Raw genomic sequence first — 24,443 nt, forward strand, 5'->3', positions numbered from 1 at the left:
GCGCCAGTACAGATGACACAGACACTAGTCTTCTTAAGTGGAGCTTTATTCACGTGCACCCACTATCGTCCTTATCCTGTTCTGCTTCCCCTTTCCTCGCTCCTCCTCTTCCGCCACCCAGCTCTCCTCCCACCTCTTAACCTCATGTGATGGTCCTAGCGCCCAGCACATACCACAACATTACATCTTCCCCCTTCTTAAACAATTTTAACTATCTTAGATGTGTCCGTGCATGCCAGATTGGACAATAATATAAAAACAACATAGTTACAGTTCTTTAATCAGGCGAACTGGTCTTCGATGAGTTCGTTGCGGTCAGAGATGGACTTCTTGAACTGGCCGTTCCCTTTTGTCAGGAGACGTGGAAGATCGATGATCACTTGCTGACTCAGGTGCACCTCCTGTTGCCTCACTGCGGGGTGCAGTCAATGCTTCTCGGACATTGGGCGTGCATTTCTGAAAGTGTGCCACATTCCTTGTGATCCTCTTGTTCTCCGAAGCGGTTGTAATCATGGTCCCTTTTTGTTTTGTCACCAGCAGTGGGCCTGCATGATATCGACAGTCTGCTTTTCTCTGTTGTTCTTGTCGCACAACAACACAGCCTCCTTCATGGATGGATGGCTGCGCAGCTTTTCTCCGTCGATCTGGATATTCCTTCATCTTCTCCTTTTTCAGTTTGTCGCTGGCTGCTAATTCTTTGTGCTCAGAGTCTTGAGACAGACCACTAGCTGCATCTTCCCAAGTTGGTATTCTGGTGCGCATGGTGCGACCCAACTTTAATGTTGCCGGACATTTACCTGTAGTCGTATGCGGTGTGGTTCGATAGGCGTGTAATACTTCATTTAGAGCCACTTGCACATCACACTTTGAAAGTTCTGCCTGCTGGATGGTCTTCTTTAGAGTGCCCATAAATCTTTCCACCTTTCCATTGGACTGGGGACACAAAAGAGTGCTCTTTCGGTCTTTGAAATTGAGGTGCTTGGCAAATTCAGCGAAGTCTTGCCCATTGAATGGTGAGCCATTATCTGTTTTTACTACCTTCGGTATGCCCCATGCTGCGAAAACCTCATAAAGTACCGGTATAGTAGTGGCAGCTTTTGGTTGACGTTATGAGGTGCGCAATTGGGAAACGTGAGTATTCGTTCATTATGACCAGGATGTACTTGCCAGATTGTAGCGGTCCAAAGAAGTCCACTGCGACCTGATGCCAGACACCATCCGGCAGTTCAGACATTTGAAGCGGCGCAGGTGGATCCTCTCGACTAACTAGCTGAAACTGTGGGTAGTCTTTCAGTGTAAGTTCCACCATCTGATCCAGCATAGGGAACCAGAACCATTCCCGCAGCGCTCTCTTCGTGGCTACAATACCTCTGTGTCCTTCATGCGCTAGGTTGATGACTTCTTGGCGCAACTGTGTCGGGATGATGATCCATTTGTCCTTTAGTACAAGGCCATCTGCGGTAATGGACAGTTCATCCTTCACATGTCTGAAAGAGGACAGTTCCTGACTGTCAATCTGTTCACTCTGCACAGATTCTTCCAAATGCCTCCAACTGCTTGTCTGAATGCGATGTTTTATATTTTGCAGTGTGGCGTCTTCATTGGTGGCATCCAGGATGGCCTCTAGAGGGACGGCGGGTGTTTTGGCTTGAGCCACTACAAAATGGATGTATTCCTCAGCTAATGATGGATTGGATTTAGACGTTGCCTTGGGATGTCGGTACATATAATCAACAGGATTTGCAGCTTTTCCCGGCTTGTGGATAATGGTATAAGTATATTCTTGAAGGCAGATGCCCCAGCGCTCTATTCTGGGTGGCATTTTGGCTCGGGATTTCCAAAGATGGTTATCGGGACCTGGTGGTCCGTGATAAGTGTGAAATGTTTCCCGCAGATGAAGATGTGAAAATGTTTGCAGGCCAAGACCACTGCCAGGCTTTACTTTTCAGGCTGGGAGTAGACTCTCTCTGTGTCCGTGAGACTCAGACTGGCATACACCACAATATATTGTTGATCACTCTCTCTGTCGTATTGAGCTAATATCGCTCCCAGTCCTATGGGACTCGCATCCACAGTGATTTCAGTTTTTCTTCTAGGGTTGAAATATGCAAGATGGTTCGCGGATTCAACCGCAGCTTTGATCTCATGAAAGGCCTCCAATAGAGTATGACAGACTCGGTCCAGCGCGGTGTCGTGTTCTTGCATTGTTGCTCCATAGACTAGGATGTCATCATTGTAGTTTAGAGTGTTGGGAATGTGATGAATTACCTTTCTGATGATCTCCTGAAAAATCTCAGCAGCAGAAGAGACCCCAAAGCTGAGTCTTTTGTATCTGAACAGGCCTTGATGATTCGAGAATGTGGTGATATATCTCGATTTTTCGTGCAGTTCCAACTGATGATAGCCCTTGTTAAGGTCTAGTTTGGGGAATATTTGCGCCCCATTGAGTGACCCAATCATGTAGCGGATGTGAGGCCCTGGGTGTCTTTCTCTTTCAATGGCGGTGTTGGATGCCCTCTACATAGAGACGCACTTTACCCGGTGAGTCCTTTTTGGGCACAACGACCACTGGAGAGACCCAGGGGGTGGGTCCTGACGTTCTCTCAATGATGTCTGCCTGGAGAAGATCCTGCAGTTCCTCCTCTACAGCCAGTTGAAGGTGAAATGGAATTTTCCTGTGATGTTGTGCTATAGGAGTCACCCGTTCATTTATATGCAGTTGAACTTGGCAATGAGCCAGCTTTCCATGTCCGGTGAATAACTTTGGAAACTTGTGGACTATGCCAGGCTCATCATCGATTTTATACAAAATTTCTACTAGGCGAAGTCGTTCAGCCGTGGGCAAGCTAAGAAGATAATCTGCTTCAGGACCATCAATGACATGAATGTGAGCTGGAATAGTTCTGTCCTTGTACGTGAGATTCGTCGGGAACTGTCCTAAACAAGGAAAAGGTTTCTTTGACATCCAAGTGTACACCCGCACGTTGGCTTTATCCAAGTGTGGGGTTGGCTTCATTTTCTTGTATTCTGCAACTGAAATATAGTTGAGAGATGCTCCACTGTCCAGAACAAATTTGGCCAAGTGGGTATCCATTGACAGATCTAATCGCGGGTATTTCTTTAACAGGTACGGATCCGCAACCATGCAGACGTACTCATCACTGTCTTGCGATATTGGTGACAACGACCTCGACTCACTAGATTGTGACCGGCGGGATTGATATGTCCCATGAGACTGACGGCTGGACTGTGAAGAACCAGTGGAAGAGTCTCTGTAGTCCCACACTGCTTTGGCATGATGGCGGGTGTTAGACTGTCTGGATTGTCTGTAATTGTCTCTGTGGGTGTCTTTGCGAGGGGCTCCGCAAACATTTTCAAAGTGGTTGTCCCAGCCACACTTCCTGCATTTTTGGCCTAATGCAGGGCAGTTCTCCTTGTAAGGGAAGTCATATCCGCAGCGATAGCATTTAAGTTGGCGCTCCTGTAGTTTAACCATCCGGCTAGAACTGCGACACCGACAACTTGTATAATGGGACTGAATTGTGGGTCTGGATGATTGTTGCTTTGCAGGGGAAGACCTGTTGGTGCTACGGGATTGTAGCCGAAAAGCTTGTTCACGTTTTTCACCTCTTCCAGCTTCCATTTCCTTGACATGTTCTTCTGCCTGATCATGTACCGTGTCATTTCTTCGATCTCATCCAGAGAGTAGCTTTTCTTTAGCAGACGTCTGCGTAGTGACTCAGACTGGCACCCTTCTATGATTCGCAGGTGAAGGGCATCTTCCGTCGAGAAATAGTCAAATTCACAGTAGCGGGCCAAACGGCGAAGTCGCTTTATGAACGTACTCATGGGCTCGTCTTTTTCTTGAGACGCCAGATTGAATGTATATCTTTCGTAGTCGTTTGTGAAGACATTTTCTGTTCAGTGCGTCACTCACATGAGGCAGCATAATTTATCCCACCCTCATCGCCAGTTGTAGTGTCTCCGCGCCTGTACAGATGACACAGACACTAGTCTTCTTAAGTGAAGCTTTATTCATGTGCACCCACTATCGTCCTTGTCCTGTTCTGCTTCCCCTTTCCTCGCTCCTCCTCTTCCGCCACCCAGCTCTCCTCTCACCTCTTAACCTCATGTGCTGGTCCTAGAACATTACAACACCCTTTAAATACGAACAAGGGTAATTCCTCAATTCTATCCATTATTTATTAAACTATGCCTAAGAAGTGCAACAGTCAGACGGAAAGTATAAGTTTATTCTAATTACCCATAGATGGTCCTATAATCATTAACAACTAAATTCATCCAGGAGAAGCAGCCATTTATATTTTATAGGACGTTTTTGCCAAATCTGAACTTCCTTTGCATGCTGTCCACATACATTAGAAACCAAAGTCTGTAGTATTTAATGAATAGCCCAGTGATCTGAAATATGTATTGAAAAGAATTTTTAACAAAGTCTTGGAGTATCCATCTTGAAAGTTTGCTTTTGACAGTTCGGAACTCTAAACTTGCTCTGCATTCTCCTGTAATGTCCATAAATGTGGCCTGCCCTCAGAGACAACATGTTACTCACTTGACCAAACACTGACATAAGGAATAGCTTGATTAGATCATCACAAAAAACACTTCTCTGGATGTTTGTTTTTTTCCTGAAAAAAAATGGAAACCTATTTTGTTCTGCACTGTAGCTAGAATTGCGACTGGTAAATGTTCCAACACAGATTTTCCACTGAGTGGCCTTGGATTTGTTTCATGTTGAAAGGGATGGAAGCTTGGAAGTGCATGGTTTTTTTTTATCCCTTCAGGACTATTTCCTGGATGTAGATGAAGGTTTTGATGTCTGAAATGTCTGGCGAGGTCAGGCAAATGAACCAGGACCTCAACAAAGACCAGAAATGTTGTGCTTAGCATGGGTCTGTTGGTGATAAGGAAACATTTAGTCCAATTAGCATTTAATGTTCCCTGTCTTCTCTGATCTCTTTCAATTAAGGATACTACTTTGAGTAGAAGACTGTTGGTACTTTCTGCTGCATTTAAAAAATCTTGATCATTTCAAAATATTTTAATTGTACTGTGATTTCTTCCTACCCGGTGAAAAAAATAAAACGAGTTTGATGTGTTTTTCTCCCTGTATTTGATAGAGGGTGCTGAAATGGAAATAAAAAGAATATGCCAGGAATTGTTAAATCTGGGAATCCGGAGTACACTTTTCAGATTCCAAGCCATATAATTAAAACATAGCTGTCAAGACAATTTGGTATGTCACTGGAGGAAACTCGCTTTGGTCTAATTCTACGCTGTTAATTTACAAGGGTGCGAGAAGAGTCGATGAAACACTTTGTAGTATTAATGCCGTTTTACAGGATATCAAAAGAGAGATGGTGTGGCCTACTCGTCATGGCACTAAGAGAGATGACAGCAACCATAAAACAAGAGATAAGCAAAACAAGCATAACGTTAACATAGAATCCAACAGACAAATTGTGGATTATCAGGACTTGACTTAATGGACATCATCCGGATCCTCAGTGCACTTCATCATCATCAACGTAGTTAATGACCGAGAAAATATCAACAGCACATACCGCACATACACCACCGCTTCATGAGAGAGCACCCAAACCCTAATACAAACTCTACTCAACTACACCAAAAAGAAACTCTCTGTTATTAGCTTTGCTCATTCAGTGTCTGAGTTCCAGAGGTGTTGGCTGCAGTCGGACATTTTAAATGGGGCTTCTTCAGTCTAGCACAGGTTTGTAAATGCATGCTCCATGCCAGCTTGTTTGGGTGTGCTTGGATCAAACGCAACTCAAACTCTGCCACAAATCCTAAATTATACTTTTAAACCCATCAATCTGTCAAAAATTTTTTTTCCGAATTATAAAATCCACTATAACTGACAGTACACAATCAACATATCCAAAATAATATTTTTACACCCATATCACATTGCAAGCTCTTAAGCTCTCACAACCAGTGACATATTATTTATATTTCCCTGCACCTATTTGATCAATTATGATACGCAAGTATGATAGATATATTGATGCTTGCTTCTGCTTCTCACCTGTGCTTTTTTCTTGATTCCTTCATAATCCCTTCTCATCTGGTTCTGTACCTCCTCGTCTACGCTCGGATCTCCAATCCGATTGTATAAGGCGGCTGCCTCTTCCAGGAGCCGGTCTAATAACGTGGCCTGGTTATGGACATCCTTAAGCAGGACCTGGGCATGGCTGAACTGCCATTGCTTCTCCTTCAAGCCAAGTTGCAGCTCTATGTCCGGTTCCAGGGTCAGTCTCATGTTGTGGATCCAGAGAGTGAACTCATCACGGGCTTTCAAATACTCGCTCCAGTGGAGCCACACCCACTCGATGCGACTGTAAGGGGAATGGACAGTTTATGAGCATGGAGGCATATGTAGTAACTAATTAAGAATATGTAATAATAATCATAGGTGGGGCCCAAGTCACTTAAATATGAACATATACAAATTGGGAGAGTTCCTATATAAGAAAGTAATAAACACATGATTGTTTACAACAATAGGTTTGTTAATTTGGTGAGTTTTTGTAGATAAATCCACTACTCTCAGGGCTACATAAGCCACAATAAATGAACATAGTAGACAGTGGAAATGTGTCGTTGCCTACTTTGCAAGCCACCTGATTTAGTTTACACACCGTTGAAATAGGCATCGTAATTAAAAGTCCAATGGTTAGTAAAGTCTATGACAATAGAGAGGAAACAGGCTAAGGGATACGCCAGCAAGCAGCAGGGCGAAACTGTTGAAACTGCAGAGTTCATTTTTCATAACATTATATAGTAAAACTCGAAATTGTGGTTGCTCCTGAATGGAGATTAACTCCTTAATGTTAGAGAATCAAGGTTATAGCAGTTGTTATTTATTTTGTATCTCAGTAATCACAAACTCTGTATGTTAAGACAGATCTATTAAAACACCTACAGGTAATACTAACAACATGTGTTTGTAATATTTTGATGAAATTACAAATTACCCCACAAATACTGTACATGGTATCATGACATATATAATGAGATATGCAGGAGATAGATTAAATTGTTAGGCTGTTTAGAAGACTTGTGAAGTGGTGCAATGCAGTGCCACTTAATATTCTGACATTTACAGGTTGGAATATGCAAATTAAGTGTCTCCAATGCTGAAAAACACAGTGAAAGTAACTTGATTTTCTAGTTCCCTCATAACAGAAGTAGGCTTGCCTCTGTGTTACCCCATCAGGACATTTTAATAACTTAACAGATATTCAGCTCCGTTTTTAGTTCAGTAAATGAGACAGCTAAGTGAGTTGAGCTTCTGTTGTTAAGATTTTATGTATCACACAAGACACCGTTTTCCACAATAGCACAGCTAGCTCAGCATTTTCTTCTTCTGACCTCAATAAAATGTGTACCAGTGCATTGGATATTTGTGTGTGGCAGGTGGTGCACTGAGTTGACACTTGCTACTGAAACACCCTCTGATGTGCTGATAATTAGTCTGAACATCACCAAGAGGACTCAACCTTCAATCTTTCCAAGGTCAGTAAATTGAGTACCATTAAACTGGCTAACAGTAACATTTGTTATTTACTGCACTTCGAAATTGCAGTGTGTAGCATGGTGCGCTATATAAAAAACAAGACATTATTAAAACCAAAAAGGGAAAAATCTGTTTTTGTGTCATTATTATTAGCTGTGTCATTTATAACATGGGGTTTCATCAAGATTCATGTAATCATATGTCTATTTCAGAGAGGGAAACATTTCAGTTACTGGTTTACTGAGACCTTTTACTTTCCAGTCTCGCTGAAAGGCTTTTGCAGTTTCTGTGTTTGCTCTAGCGGACTCTAGAAGAGCGCACCCGCGTTCTCCAGACTGGGGAACATCCTTTACAACGCAACTTTTACCACGCAGTGCTGTTACAACGCAGGTTTTACAACGAAAACCATTATAACGCATTACACTGGGGGGCGCTCTAGGATAAGGAATAAGTTTAATTTACTATCCAACACCTTCCCTAGTGTCCACGGGGACTGGAGTTGGAATAGTAAATGAAACTATTCACTATCCAGCACCCCCAAGCGTAATGCGTTGTAATGGTATGCGTGGTAAAACCTGCTTTTTAAACAGCATGCGTGGTAAAAGCATGCATTATAACGTCATACATCCCTCCAGACTATTTGTAAATAGTTAAAAAAAATTACTAGCCCAGTCTTTCACTAACTTTATCAATTTGAGGGCTTCCATAACTTAGATGGTACTTACCTATGGCAGTGCGTCATGTATGTTGTGGTGTCTTCGAACATGGACTTGATGTCTTTCAGCTTGGTCTGTATCTCATGCTTCTCGTCCTCACTGCTGTCCTGAAGAAGAGCCTCGGCTTTCATTAGCACCAAATCCATCTTAAACCGGCCTTCAGGCTCCATTTCACAAATTCTCTGTGGCATAAACAAGATGAAAGAGGCACATGAAAATGTTCACTACAATTAGTTACCTTAAATGCAATCTCTAATTATTCAAGACTAGTAGAACTCTCATGAGGGACGTGCACACTGGTTAGGATTGGGGTGTGGTTTTGCATGTACATTGCAAAGGGAAGGTTCATGTCTTATTAGTTACTTAATATGGGATGACAAAGTCATACTTGTTTAGTGCAATGGGCTCTTTTGGAAACTTTGTTGGATCTCATAGGTTTCAGTGTGTCGGGATTAAAAAGTGTGCCACAACACTTTAAAAGAGAACCACTTGAAAAGGCCCTAGGTCTGGCTTTTAGGACTGGCTTTAACATTCCAACGTATGTGAGCACTAGCTTTGATAACTGCTGTTAGCATGTATTACACGCAGAAATGCTGTTTATCGCAATAAAGCGTGCCCTGATGTCTTTGACAATGCTGGGAATGAAGTAGCAAAAATGAATGTTTTCTGTGAAGAACACATGCAGGAGTTTCAATTTATCTTTATTTGATTCACACAAGGTGTATCATAAAAGAATACAAGAAGAATAAAATTTGTATTAAAAAATACAGACAATTAAGATAACATTGGAAGTGCTAGAGTACAGATCATATTTTAACAAACAATTCATTTAATAACCCACTGCTAGAAAAGATTTCTCCTTGCTTGATTCGCCTTAAGAAACCTTGTAAGTATCACGCATGTGTACAGATTTGGTAAAAGTTGTAAATATAAAAATACTGGCCTACATTGTTTAAACTTTAGTGATTTCAATAAGGGTACACTAAAAGATATTCTCAGATCCGTATAAAATTGACAAAAAAGTACAATGTGCATAGTTAATAGCTTAGATACATTTTCACAGGAGCAACGCTGTAATTCATTAGACCAGTTATTGAGGGTTGCGAAACTTATCAGGCGGTGGAATATGTTTAGCCTAAAACGTGTTAAAGCAAATCTATGTTGAGCATTAAGAGCATAAGATATGCAGTGATACACACACTTTATTGAGTCATTAAAAAAAAATTACAATTCAAAACATGACTAATTCATACAATAAAAATGACAATGATAAGTATTAAAAACGTGGATTTTAAATTACTAAAGGTTAGGGAGCTCATTATGAGCTAATAATGTTCTGCTGAAAGGCCTCACTCTGGTTTTCTGATATTATAGTCTTTAATTTGATTGTTGAGCCTTTTAACTCAGCCGCCATGCTAAGATGAGGGGGTTTGGTTGCAGTTGTGGCTTCCAGTAGTTTTAACGCTTTGTGGACAAATTTCGTAAGCCCAATGTTCAACTTAGCGTTGTCAGGGTTTAGAGCAGCCATTATTGCTTGGTGGCAAGATCGAACTCCCAACCTGATCCATTGATCCAGCAATAATGACCGTCTGGCCATGAGTAATGCAGGGCATACACAAACGATGTGTTCCATTGCTTCAGAGTGGTAGCCACACAACCTGCATTCAATACAGCTACCTAGACGGCGCCATTCGGGAAGGTTTTCATAAAGGGCCAGTCACCCATCCTCAGGGCTAAAAACTTTTGTTTCCAATAAAGTAAATATGTGCCTGATAGGTAGGGCAGCTGAACACCCAGTTTAAAATTGGAAATTACAGCCCAGCGTGTTTTCTTTTTTGACTGTATTGCCCTGTCAGAGTGAAAGGACAACAGTTTAACAGTCTTTTTAATGGCAAACTTTAACACTGGGTGGGTGGGATTTGTTTCCCAGAGGTATTTTACTCCTAATATCTGTAAACTGCAATCCAGGAGTTGCCGATGCATTTGGCTGGTCTGATTTTTCTGTATTTCCTCCCATAGTCGGGCCTCCAGGGAACCCTCCTGAGCAGGGCACAGTCTATGCCACAGTTTTATGAATGCGCCTGCCTCAACTCCATGGTGATCTTGTAGTCCCAGTTTGAGTCTAACTTGGGCTGGCGAGGCAGTTCTTGACGACCAGAAAGCTTGTTTAAAGATTTTAGTTGTTAGTTTGTTTATTAATGTACTGGTTGTGCCCTTAGTGATCTTGTGCCCATACGTGAAAGAATTAATTACCTTAGCCTTCATCACTTTCAGCATGGGAGTTAGGCTCGGGCCAAGTAGCTGTTTTGATAGTTTTACGGCAGCAGCTTCTAATGACAGGGCTTTGGTTTTAAACGTTTCTTTATGCTTGATGAATGTACATCTGGTTTCGCAATCTGCATAGTAGATAGCTTAGATACATTGTCACAGGGGCAACGCTGTAATTCATTAGACCAGTTATTAAGAGTTGGGAAACTTATCAGGCGGTGGAATATGTTTAATCTAAAACATGTTAAAACAAATCTATGTTGAGCATTAAGAACATTCATAAGATATAGTTGCATTGAAAAAGTGGTCATAACCATTTGGTTGTTTCACAGATGGTTTGGCCTGTTCCACACATAATCTCAGGTCCCCAGTTGATTTACTCACTCTGTTTTTAGTGCGGTCATTGAGATGGTTGACAGAGATTCCGGTCATTCATAAAACTCCAGACGGCCAATATCTAACATAACGTTCTTAATAAACTTTAGCCAAGTGACCTTTAAGGCCAATCGTGAATCACAACAGTCCTTTGCTATGGTACAAATCAAGTCTGTGTATACCCAAGTCCATATTTTGTGCCAAAGCAGAACTGGTTGAATTCTGATCAGATCTATTAGATAATTGGCCACAGTTCTGAGTGACATGCATGATTTGAGCAACTGGAGGGAAGTGCTACAAGACTTTAAAAAAAGGCATTTTCCACAGCCTGTAGAGAATCAGCATTCAAGTATCCCCAAATATTGGAACCATACATTGCTATAGTTCTGCATTTTGAATAATATATGGTAGGCATTTCTTTTGGTTGGATGTTCCCCACTTTCCTGGCAAAATTGCGAACGGCCATGTTAGATCTTACAAACTGCAATCTTCTTGAAATAATAGCACATTTCCAGGTCCCTTCGCAATCAAATAAAATACCCAAATAAGAAAAGGTCCGGGTTTGAGGTAGAATCTCTTTTCCTATATAAATGTTGCGGCACTTGGCTACACTACGGCCCACTTTCATAACGAAGGTCTTACTTATGTTAATTTGTAGCCCCAGATTCTCCATAAATAGGGTAAAACTATCAAGGAGGCGTTGCAGGGCCAGAGATGTGCATGGCATAAGAAGCGCATCGTCCGCGTAGAGAAGAACTGGGATCGACCGATTCTTTGCTTGTGGCAGATCAAAGAACTAACCAGCGTATTGTCCAAGTTATTAATATATAGATTAAATCGAAAAGGGGAAAGTGTGCACCCCTCGCGAACCCCTTTTTCTATTCTAAAAGGGCGAGTACTCTTGCATAGCTGTTGGAGTACAGGTTTCTTAAAAAATGAATGATAGTACTATCAATACCCCATGAAGTCATCTCAGCCCACAGTTTCTCATTACTTTCACATTTGAAAGCTGACGATAAGTCAACAAATACTGCATATAGATTGCCATGTTTAATGTGTGCATGCCCAATAGCAGATTCATATTACTGACTTGCTCCGTTGTACCAATTCCCTGGTGGAATCCGTATTTAGATCTGAGATCTTGCTATTGCTATCTGCCCAGTTTTGTAATCAGGCTAAAAGAATACATCCTACCACCATGACGAAAGAATCAAGTAGAGAAATTGGTCTGGAGTGCGATAGACAGTTTTGATATCCTTTTTTAAATATAGGTAGAATCTATGATTCTCCCCAGGTCAGGGGGAACCCAGTGCTCTGGTAGGATCAAAAAACGTGGGTAGGAAGAGGACCCCAGAGCTTAATATTTGCTTTGAATAAGTCAATGGGAACCCCATCTGGCCCAGGTGCTTTGTTACCCTTGCTTGAACTAATAGCAAGAGAAACTTTTTCCAGAGTAAAATTTAAGGCAGACCAGTAAGGTGCAGAAGTAAACATTTGTGGAACTGCCCCAGGGGTTAAAACTGAGTGCTGAGTAACCTTGTTTACTGTAGATGAATACAAGGTGGAGAAATGTGTTACCCATTCCTCTTCAGTCAACGCCACCTACATTTTTGGTTTATCGGCTTCATTAAGGAAAGGGGAATTAACCACATGCCAAAATGCAGTAGTATTGTTGCTTCTACTCGCCTCATACAATTTCTAGCAGGTCTCCTCTTTTATTATGTTTTTACGATTTTTTAATGCAAGCCTGTATTCCCCCTTCAGTGCTGAACCTCCTCAATATTTCTGGGGTTATTTTTCAGAGCTCCTATACGTTTTTGATGTGTCTTGCTGCATACACAGTCAAACCAACCCTTCCTCTTTCCTGTTTCTGCCTTCTGCCTGGCTAGTAGCCTCATTTTGATAGCACTAGTTATTTCTCCAAAAGATTCCACAATAGCAGGGGCCTCCTTTGATGAGCCCAAGCAAACATTGAAGGATCTCTTTTGCTGCTGGATTAATTTCACTGGAAAGTCAGTTGGATTAACCATAGACCAGTGTAGTGTATACCCATTAGTTCAAGAAAGCCCTATTTTCTCCACGACTCGAGTGTGGCCAAGTTCAGTTCGATCTTTTACTGACTCAAAATGTATCATTATTCTCTGGGGTAATGGTCGCTCAGTGCACCATCGTGTATTGTAAACTTAGTAACATAAGTTGAGTAACGATTTGTAAAAAGTAAAAAATCAACAGCACTTTTACCCATTATACCATCAAATATGCAGGATACATCAATGGGACTATTCCCAAACTCATTGCTAAAGCCTAAGTCATATTTAAAAATAAGCTTGTTGAGTTTCCTGCCATAATCTGAATGTAAAAAATGGGCTAAGTCCTTGTTCATTGAAGAAATCATACCACAAATAGTTTTAGAGAGCATTTTGCATAGTTGGATATTGAAGTACCCCACCCAAAGTATAATTTTGTCCCCGGACCCCTTCAAAAGAATAGTATCCAGATGTCAAGAGAGGTCAGTATGGCCAGTATCTCCGACCAGCATGCATTGTTATAAAAGTTGACTATAATCAGTTTAAGAGATACAGAGAGGTCAATGCTGACAATCTGATAGTAGATACTAGTAATCCTAAAATTTACAGAAGAGAAAGGTTGTTTAACTAATACGTAGATGCGTAGAACACCTCTGTTTCTACCATGGCTAAATGGAATAGCCGACAAATTATACGTTTTAAAGCCAATGAGATGACAGGGTTCAATCACCCAGGTTTCTTGCAGACAGACAATGTTAAAATTTGCTATAAAATGTAGCCATTCTGTAGAACTGAGCTTGCTCTGCAGCCCACTATATTCCATGATACAACTATGGTACTCTTAGTCGGGGTCGTTAATTCTTTGCCTGTCAAGCAGAGTACTGGGCTCATTTGATCTTCAAAACTCGCATCTAACTGTGTGTTATTAACAGGGGACAAAGTATTAAAGCTAATATTTTGCGTTGTAGTAACCTCCAGTGATTTATCCTTTAGTCAATCTACCCCACCAAGATTGGAAAAAGCGTCAAATCTATTTGAGGTAGGAATGGAATATAAAGGGGTAATTTCATAATTAGTACTTAAAAATGGTTGTTGTAATATACCTTGTGTTGGAGGATGGAGTTGTATGGGGGCATTTGAGCGGCTCAAACTTGCCATGGGGGCTTATAAAAGAAACCAAGTGGAAGGCCCATGATTTGCTTCTCATTTGAACTTAAACATTTAGCCCTACCCATAATATCATAAACCAGTCCTGGTGATTTGAAGGAGAGGACTACACAATCTCCCTTAAACATTTTAGCATCTTTACCGACCTACCCAACCCATCTGGCCATTTTGAAATCAGTAAAGAGTGTTCTCCCCAATCCCACTTTAGAATTTAACCAGTTGAGAGATTTGTTTCTCAATGAATCCCATGTTTCATGTTGCAGAGACTCAGTGGGTGGGGCATTTGCCAGAATGACCACGTAAGGTGTAACCTCAGGCGGTAGACCTAGTATGTCCCTGACAGACTAAGGGTGTTTAAGGGTTGAACCCCCCAGACGAGTATTAGGGTTGAGAGTTGGTGTTGTTGCCTTATTATGAGACCCTGTCGCATCCATAGCTGGAGCAGAATGTATCTGAGCCAGGTGTTATTGACTCTCCATAGTGGGGTCGAGGTAAGTGCTGGAGAATCTCGCACGGTCCCCCAACAGATTGCTGTGCTGAGCATGTGCGAGGTGCACCAGTAGTAACACCATAAACACTTGGTTCTTTCTTCCTAGTCCCATTAGTCACATTCATTGAACCCCATTTATCTGCACATGATAGCACGGCACACTCAACAGCTTTTAAGAGGCCAGTAAGACTGTATACAGAAGTTTTAATAAGATCCCTCAATTACTGTACACATGCCTCTAATGGTGAACAGACCAAGGAGTCAAATGCTGCAGAGGGCGGTCCCTTACTTGAGTCCCTCAGGGTTTTTGGCCCTTGGCCCGCTTTTAAGATAGATACCTTCTTTGTTGCCTGCCTTCGTTTTTCCATTGGCCAAAGTTGTATTGGTTTTAGCAGAGATGGGTTTGGTGGTTTTAGAGCATTTAGATGGAGGAATAGAGCTTGAGATGTCCAGCACTACGGGGGCAACAGTTTGAACTAACTCATTTTTATTCACAGCGTCTTGGCAGATAGACTGTATTTCAGGGGTTAGGGCCAAGTCCAAGGGGGATGAGATACTTTTATTTAAAGGCTCACACCCACTCACAGTGCAAGTAGTCAATGTTTCCTCCACACTTAGAATTTGTTGCTCAATGGCTCCCATTGCCCCAGTTATAAAATTCATGATGAATTGACCTGATTTAGGGGGTGGGTTCGCTAGAGCAAAACTTGGTAGTTTCCTTTTCCCCATGGCAAGTATAAGGTAAAAAGTACCACTGTATAGAAACTGTATAGAAACTCTACTAGGCACTGGATGATGAAGACAATGGCAAAAAAGAGGACAGTCACAAATTACAGTACCTTTGCAGAGACGTACTCACATACCTGAAGAGCGGGCAGGTTTTTGGATCACTACCAAACACACACAGCAAAGAGGAGGGGCCCAGCCCTGCCTACTCCCGTCGCTGATGGGCGCAGATGGGCCCGCTGTTGGCCCGGGCGCGGCCTAGGCACGCCCGCTCGTGTCCCGTACTGCAGGAGGCCGCTGATGCGTCTCCTGGCACGAATGCGGGCATTGGTGGTGGCGTCAGGTGGCCATATGGGAGCCTGGTGCTTGAAGTCCTGGCTCCACTCCCCCTCACTGGCAGGCAAACAGTGGCATCATGTAACGGGCTTCCCGCGCTGCGGGAGCCCGCATATGTATTTAACGTGCCTCCTGGCTCGGAATGCGGGTGTTGGTGGTGGCATCAGGAGGCCACAAGGGAGCCTGGGGCTTGGAGTCCTGGCTCCGCTCCCCCATCACTGGCAGGCAAACAGTGGCGTCAGGTAACAGGCTTCCTGGCAGGAGTTAATGAAGAGGATGTGCAAACAAGTACATAGCATGTGGTGAGATAGCAACGCTCCTCTGAGTGGTGTCAGAGACCATTCTATGTATATTATAAAGAACTGGTATGAATACGCCCTGTAGACCGCTGCATGGTCATGTCAGACCTACGAACAAGGAGACCAGGAGGAGCAAGTGCATCTGGACCCATCTCTACTCGTAATCTTCCCTCTTAATCCATTGGCCTGTTGTTGTCATTCACTTTTATATTCTACCCACCACAGCATACAGCATGGGACAGTTGACAAACTACGCTGCGAGTGACAGAATTCTTCTCTTTCACATGGAGCACACACACAAATGCTCAACAAAGCTTCTTTATGTGCCAGGAATTCTACAGCAATGTGCGCTTTTTAGGGCTAAAAACATTTTGCTCAACCCATTTTATTTTTGGATTCAAGAGAGTCCTGTAGCTTTCCCACCAACAGCGTTTTTCAGAAACCATGACACAGAAAACAAATACTGACAAAGCCAAAAGGCCAGTGGCCAACAACTAAGCTTATGTCATTGCCAATGCGTGTGTATTATGTGGCGATGGGTGTGAGACCATTCCCAAGGAAGGACATTTGGCAGACCCACTTAGCAAACACATTTAATAAAAAAGGCAAAGCTCACATTGAGTCACTTCCCGTATTACCTGCCTGGGAATTGTGAGAGACTAAGTTGAATATGATCAATCTTTAACTTTAGAATTATTGGATTTAGACATTGTCTAATGAGATTAGTTTAACCATTAGAGCACCCCTCCAGGGTAAAGATTGTAATGCCATCTTCTCAATCGCATCAGAAGAGTCAGATAATTAAAATATGTCCAGATCTGTATAAACACCACCAAATTATCCTACTTGAAACTACTCTCAATGTTTTCAGATGAGGGAGAAGAGTCACAGAACGTTTAAGGGGACCATGTCACGAAGCATCTTGCAAACCTATGCTTTAGCTAAAAAAATTGCCATCTGCTAATGCGCAAAAACTTTAAAGGTTTGAAGATCAGGGTCTGTGGACACCTATAGGTACGGATAGGCCTTATAAATGTGGAACATTCACCAAGGGGGCAGATTTTCTGCACTTGTACGTCTGGCAATTGAATTGCAGCACAAGAGTCACTCCAAAAAAAGCTGTTGTAGGAAAGTGTCTCAATTTCGTAAGGAAGTATGGAAAACTATTTCTCCACATGCCAAATTGTTTTCTATGTGGAAAAAAACCGGGGAAAATCTGATTTTCCCTCTAGCTAAACCTACAAATTGTCACCCTGTGAACAGTTCCTAGGCAGAGGCTTGGGACAACGAGTTGGATGCCTGGAATTTTCATAGGTGTCCAGGAGCATTTTCGGACATTTTAGGGAATCATCTAAAAGTATAAATCCACTCAAGATGAAGGCACACGTCTATGATGCTTAGATTGCACCACTTCTTAGAAATTGGGCCTAAGTTAATTTGGCCAGTGGAGAAGATGGGATTAAATCAGTGGTCTGCTGGTTTCATAGTGAACAACTTGTGCGCTTTCATAAGCTTAGTTTTCACACCTGTACTCTACTAGAATCTTGTTGCTGCCATTGACTCTACAAATTCATAATTCAGAACCTACAGAAAAAGCAGATGTTTTCAAAACCGATAAAACCAGGGCAGCAGGGTAATTGCAGTCTTAATAATGTAGCAGCCGAAGGCTCTCATTACAAGTGTCCTTTTAAATCCAGTGGAGCTGCTATAAAAAGAGACAAGGTAAAGAAAAGAAAAGAAAAAGAAAAAGAACGGGACAGCTATGTGCCCATGTGCTGTGTGATAGCTCACCTTCTGTGTTAAAGGTCAGTGATGATGAAGATGGCTGGGTTTCAATTTAACAGTTATTAGGAAATGGAAGAAAGAGGCTGAGAACAGAGTAGGGAAATGGAGAAGTAAGAATCGTGTGGGAAGACACATGGAACGGCCTCCCTCAACACATCAGAGCCTCCTGCTATCTTCTAGAGTTCTGCAAGAAGCGGATGCCCTGGCTCTTTGTATAAGCACCTTGGGGACCACAAACCTACACATTGCCCCAGTATCAGGATACCCTCTCAGGTTACTAGTGTGCTATACAAATCAACATAACATAACAAGAGATGTGAGGATTTCAGAGTAGTCGCTTTCAAACAGGCTGCATTCCACATTCCTTACCTCAGTCTCCCTCAGTCTGGCTTCCAGCGCCGACCTGGGCCCCTGGGTGTTGTCATTTAGCCGCAGTCTATCCTGGATGGCCTTCATCCAGGCTTCGGCACCCTCCAAACTGCTCTCAAACTCATCCTGCGGCTGCTGGTGAGTCATCTCATTGGAAGAAACTGGAAGGACAAAATGGACAATGAAAACAAATGCTGACTTATGGCGACATGGTATAAATATGTATGCAGATATAGTTCTGTATATTTAGTATGCAATCAAACGTTTTCTACAGCCATGACATTCTTGTAGCTGCCATCTCCACTTTGTCAGATTATTTTCTATGATCTGAGTCATAATTTCCATGCCAGCTTCTAAAATGGCTTATTTGAATGTTAGGACTAGTGGCAACGACCTTAACGATCTTGGGTTTCGCGAGCCGCAGCGCCAACCAGCTCTAGTCAACCTACAGTGACTAACAAACAACTCTACATTTCAATGCCACATCATGTACCTCACCAGCAACCAAACATCCTGCAATAGTCCTCCTGCATCTTCACACACCTTCTTGGGTTAAAGGCCAAAGATCAGAAGACAAGGAAATACATCCATGGCCCTCTATAAAAAAAAAAAACTGTGCTTCACTCCTTTCACTGAAATAAAAAAGTGACAGCTCTCTCTAACTCCAAAGTGCATTCACTCGGATCAAAAGGGACAATTTCTTATTTTTTCCTGTAAACAAATGCCTGCCCTATAGCTTTCCGTTATCCATGGTCCCTGAGATTTCTTTCACCTCCAGGAGCTCGCACTCTCAGCCTAGCCTACCTAAGTGTCATATCATAAGTTATAATTGTTATCATAGATAACAGCACAAGAAAATTGAAAAACATACCACCAGCTTAACAGCAAACATAAAAAAACAAAATGAATCATAGTAGTAGCAACCGTGTGTGTGACAGTAATAAACTGATAACGCTTTAAGAAGTTGGTGTGCATGAGTCTTGGTTGTGCACTACTTCACCACACTCTAGGTCTTCATGAGCCCAACATGCATAGCCCAAAAAACAGAAGGAATCCTTGAACACTATTCATATTCCAGAAAAAAAAGTTAAACTCGAAAACTCTTTATACCAGTTCGTGACAGTTTTACAGCCTAAACTAAGCAAGCGATTTGGGAGAATGACAGGGCTTGAGGTAAAATGCACAGCAGAAGCATGAGTATATACATATATATATATATTAAGGAGAATGTACTTATAGCTGATCACACTCAACATTTGCCGTTTTCAGAAACTTTCTCTGTGATTGACTAAGTCCATAATTGTACAACCCACAAGAACAACTTGACATAGGGGAGGAAGAAATATATGTGAGTGTTTGCTTTCTGTGTCCCTTTGTAAAAGTTAACTTTACTTTTGTGATCGTTAAACTGCACAATGCTTGGAGGTCCACGGTCGTTTAGAATTGTGCGAAAGTGGTGAGGTGGTTAAAAGTGCACGACACCAGGGCAGTGTTTAAAATTTCACGACACTAGGGCAGTGGGGGTGGTGTTCAAAAACGTACGACACAGCTGGTTGTGGAGGCCTTTGAAACTGCACGGCACTAGGCTGTGTGCATGTTTAAAATGACACGCTACTGGGGGGCTGAGATTTGTTCAAATTGTGCGTATTCGGTAATATTAAAAACGTTCTTTTAAAACTGGTCTGGCCGTGCAGGAGCCTGGCGTCTTGTTTGTCCCTAAAGTTCTACCACTCCTCTCTTTTCAGCTGGATTCAGGGCCGTCACAGGGCGGCAGTCAGGGCCCTTGACCCCAGGCCGGGCCTTTTGTGCCCTGGGGCTTCGTTACAAAATACATTTAAATAATAAGAAAACAAAAGAAACAGGCCTAGCCTGTTCCTTAAAGATGCAGTAAATGCAGCCAATACCACTAGGTGGTATCAAATACTATGTTTTCTCTTTGCCCAGCAAAAAAAAAAAAAAAAATCGACAGCTCGACAGATTATAAACGAGAGAGAGAGGGGCCGGCACGAGTTTTGCCTCAGAGCCCCACAGTGGTGTTTTTGCACTGAATACAACCCAAATGCTCCAGTTCTAGAGAAGGCAAGGATGGAAAGCATTTAGTCAATCCTGTTGACTAAATAAAGGACCGGCTGAGTAGGTAGCCAGACAGAACATTCCTCTCAGCTCAAGTTTGGCAGTTTTTAAACAAGGAGAGCGCTGTGTCCCTCTGTCGCTCTGTGAGGAGTGACCCCCCTACACACCCTGCTCGTGTTTTGATCCTTTGATGAAACCGCCTGAAAATAGCTGGAAGGCGAAGACAGAGGGATGTACATGACCTTTGGGGACCTGTCTTTTGCATCGCACGCTACTTGTGCTCTTTTTACTGTTTGTAGTTGCCATTACACTGAACGTGTTTATGTCCAGAACCCATCACTCGTAAACAAAGAATGTAATTATATTGTAAGCAGCCTATAAATGCCATGGCCTCCATCCACATAGCGCTTCAGAACCTTGCTAGAGGTAGAGAGCACTATATTTATTTATTTATTTATTTTGCGATTTCTAGAGCGCCTGGTGACCCGTAGGCATCCCCACGCTATAAATCTGTGCAGGCCAGGAGAGGGGGAGAGGGGGAGAATTATTTAGGAAACAGAAGGGTTTTAAGTTTCTTACGGAACAGGGTGTGCGAGGGTTCCAGACGTAGGCTGTGAGGGAGTGCGTTCCAACCTATGGAGGCTTTGACCGCAAAGCGACGGCCGCCGGTTCGAGCCTTCCTGAATTTTGGTACAGTGGCCAGATGTTCGGCGTCAGAGCGGAGGGGTCTGGAAGCTTTATATGGGGTAACCATGTGTCTTAGTGCGGCTGGGCCAACTCCATTGATAAGCTTGTGGGTGGTGCACAGGGCTTTAAATTCTACTCTCTGGCGGACCGGGAGCCAGTGTAGGGCTTTGAGGGCAGGCTTGGCTGAAACTCTGGGGGGAGGTTCATAATGAGCCTGGCCGCCGCATTTTGGGTGCGTTGGAGTTTGGCCAGGGTGTATTCCGGAGCCCCAAGATAGATGGCGTTACTGTAGTCGAGCCGGGCTAAGACAAGTCCCTGGATCAGTAATTTCCTGGATAGCGGGGGGAGGAGGGGTAGGATCTTACGCACGGATCGCAGGAGACCAATGCACGTACCTGCAGTCTTGGTCGCCTGCGTCTTCATGGTTAGGTCGGGTTCCAGCCATACTCCTAGAGTTTTGATCTCCTTTTTTGGTGAGGGGATTTCACCAAAGGTGTCAGGCCAAACTGAAGGTGGGATGGACGTCCATTTGTTGCCCAGAAGCATGACCTCGGTCTTTGCACCGTTCAGCTTCAAGGCCGAGTCACACATCCAGGTATGGATGTCCTGGAGACAGTTCAGCAGGCTGTCAGGATGGTTATCCAGGTGGGACAGGGAGACGACTAGTTGAGTGTCGTCTGCGTAGTTTATTATTTTTATACCATAGGGGGCCACTACGTCTTCCAGGGGAGCCATATAAACATTAAACAGGGTGGGGCTGAGCGACGACCCCTGGGGAACTCCGTTCTTGAGAGGAAGTGGTTCTGACCGAGAATTACCGTCCCACACCTGAAAGGAGCGGTTGGAAAGAAAGGATTCAATCCATGCTCGCGCCGTGCCCACAATTCCTGCCTTGGCCAGGCGATGTAATAGGACACGGTGATCCACCGTATCAAAGGCGGCACTTAGGTCCAGGAGGATCACTGCCACTGATCCTCCTGAGTCCAGAATGCCCCTTGCCTCCTCGATGACAGAGAGGAGAGCGGTGTCCGTGCCATGGCCGGGTCGGAACCCGGTTTGGGATTGGCGCAAGAGATGGTTGGTCTCAAGGAATTGGGACAGTTGCGAGTTGACTAGCTTTTCCGCCATCTTACTGATACAAGGGAGCAGCGAGATAGGACGGTAGTTAGCCATGTCGTCCGGGTTGAGTTGGGGCTTTTTCAGCAGGGCCTTAACGACCGCATTCTTCCAGTTGGGGGGCACCGTGCCTTCCGACAAGGAAGTGTTGATAAGGTCCTTGATGATAGGGGCTATATTGTGAGATACCTTTTTTAGGAATCTAGCCGGGGCTGGGTCGAGGGGGGAGCCGCTTTTCATTTTCTCCAGCGTGGAAGCGACTTCAGAGAGGGAGACTGCTCTGAAAGTGTCCAGCTGTGGATTGTTGTTACCGTCCGCTATGTCCGAGATGGAAGGGGGACTAACGGTGGGTAGGGAGTCCAGTATCAGCAAGATTTTAGAGTCGAAATAGTTGGCCAGATCCTTACTTCTGTCTGGGGGGGGGGAGTGAGAAGAGGGTGCTGTTGGGATGTTCAGTAGTTCTTTGACTATCCGGTATGATTCTTTGGAGGAGTTTGTCGCGGTTTTGATTCTATTGTCATAATATGTCGCTTTGGCTGACTTCAAGGCAGTTTTGTAACGTCTTACTGCATTGTGATACAAGTCTTTGTTACTGTGGAGCCAGTCTTTCCTCCACACTCTCTCGGCCTTTTTACACTCTTTACGGAGCGCTCTGAGGTCGGGATTATACCAAGGTGCGTGGCCCTTGATCTTATTTTTGACCTCTCGGTTTTTGAAGGGGATGAGGCTGTCAAGGGAGGAGGAAATCCAGTCTCTGAACTGGGTGTCCGCAATGGCGGGGTCGGCTGTGAGACTGGGGGTGGTGGCGTCCAGAGCCAGGGCCCAGTCTTCCACCGAAAGTCTGGCCCAGGATCTGTCCTTGGTATAGGTTGTAGGTTTATGAGGTTTTTTAAAAGAGCCTGGAAGGAAGACCGAGACCAAGAAGTGATCTGTCCACGGGAGGGGGAGGGAATTAGTAAACTGAAGGGAAGGGATGTTCGAGAACACAGGGTCGAGCAGATGTCCTTTCAAATGCGTGGCTCCTGAATTAGCCAGGGAGAGGCCGAGGGCGCCCAGATCACAAATTAAGTCGGATGCTCCTGTGTCGAATGGGTCATCGAAATGGATGTTGAGGTCACCTGTAATCAGGAAGTTAGATATTAGGTGGGCCAGGGATGAAACGGTTTCCAGAAAAGCGGCAGAGAAGGGGCCGAAGTGCCCTGGGGGCCGATAGACCAGAAGGCCCGACAGGGAGTTGGTCGGGGAAAGCTGGAGCGAGAAGAGGCAGCTCTCCGACTCCTGGCTCTGAGTCTCAGTAGATCGACAGGTGAAGTAGTTTCGTTACTAACATACAACGCACTGCCTTCCAGAGAGGACTCACAATCATATTAAGGTACAGATAGATAATAAAGGTACCTTGGTGTTTGCAGACAGACTTCGTGTGTCTTGGAGATGTACCCTATAATCCTCACAAAGCAATACACTGACCTCTAAACATTTTAATAGACCCCATTTTGTTGGCATCCCTGATCATTATCATTCTTTTTTATTATGGCATTAATGTTGATCTCACCTGGTGATTTTTAATGACGCGCATTGCGGTATAGTGTCTTTGCGAGTGGGTGTGTCTCGTTACTCCAAATTGATAAACATTTTTTAAATTGTGAACGCTTCCAGACTGAAAAAAGATATGCAATTATTTTACAAAACAATAGTTGGACTCATGTCTTTATACTTATCGAGTAAAGAGAAAAGCGATTTCTGTTTACAGAGTGCTCGGATTTCAGGGTTAAAATATTCTTACTAAATTAAAGCAATCCAGGGCGCAGAGTACAAACTACTAAACATCAACATCGCGATGATACCGGCAAAAAAGGCAAAGAAAACATTCTACTGTATAATAGACAGCTTCGTTCTTACTCAATAGAATATTGTGTCAACCAGAGATAATGTAATTATGCTTATCAACAAGAAAGAATGTGCTCTTAATTTCTTTTTCTTCTGATTTTAGTCTTAGTCCTCTCCCCATGTTTTCTAAATACAACTTAAGTGTGTAAAGTTTATTAATTTTTTAAGAAGAAATGCATACCATGATATCACCAATACATCTCCTGTTCTGAGTTTAGTATTCTGGCCTCTTAAAATCATTGAAAATGTGTTAAAATACCTCCCTCTGGCCACTTGGAGAGGGATTGTTCATGCCTTGATTGCTTCCAGATCAGACTATGCCAATGTCCTCTATCTGGGTCGGGAGTGTATCAAGAACTGCTTACACGGCTTCAGCGTGTCCAGAATGCAGCTGACCAGCTTGACATAAACATTCAAAACAGGCACTCGGTTAAAACCAATTGCATTGGCTTCCAACCAAGTCTAGAATTCAATTCAACATGCTTTTGATTAGCTATAGAGCTTTCCACAAGAATGGCCCACGATATATTCAGAACATGTTAATAAAATACCCCACTGTAA

General features: G+C 43.3%; 1 protein-coding gene across 1 annotated transcript in view; it reads right to left on the reverse strand.

Annotated features, from left to right (window-relative positions):
* Window positions 1-18,275, reverse strand: part of SYNE3 (spectrin repeat containing nuclear envelope family member 3) — a 173,929-nt gene extending 155,654 nt beyond the window's left edge. The window contains exons 1-3 of the mRNA XM_086937736.1: window positions 18,120-18,275; window positions 8,287-8,459; window positions 6,071-6,380 (exon numbers count right to left, since the gene is read on the reverse strand). Coding sequence (XP_086793862.1) covers window positions 6,071-6,380; window positions 8,287-8,459; window positions 18,120-18,266 — 630 coding nt within the window. The 5' untranslated portion in view covers window positions 18,267-18,275. The remainder of the gene's footprint in view (window positions 1-6,070; window positions 6,381-8,286; window positions 8,460-18,119) is intronic.
* Window positions 18,276-24,443: the final 6,168 nt, after the last annotated feature.

The sequence above is a fragment of the Lissotriton vulgaris genome, chromosome 9, assembly GCF_964263255.1.
Source record: "Lissotriton vulgaris chromosome 9, aLisVul1.2, whole genome shotgun sequence".
Taxonomy (NCBI): Eukaryota; Metazoa; Chordata; class Amphibia; order Caudata; family Salamandridae; genus Lissotriton; species Lissotriton vulgaris.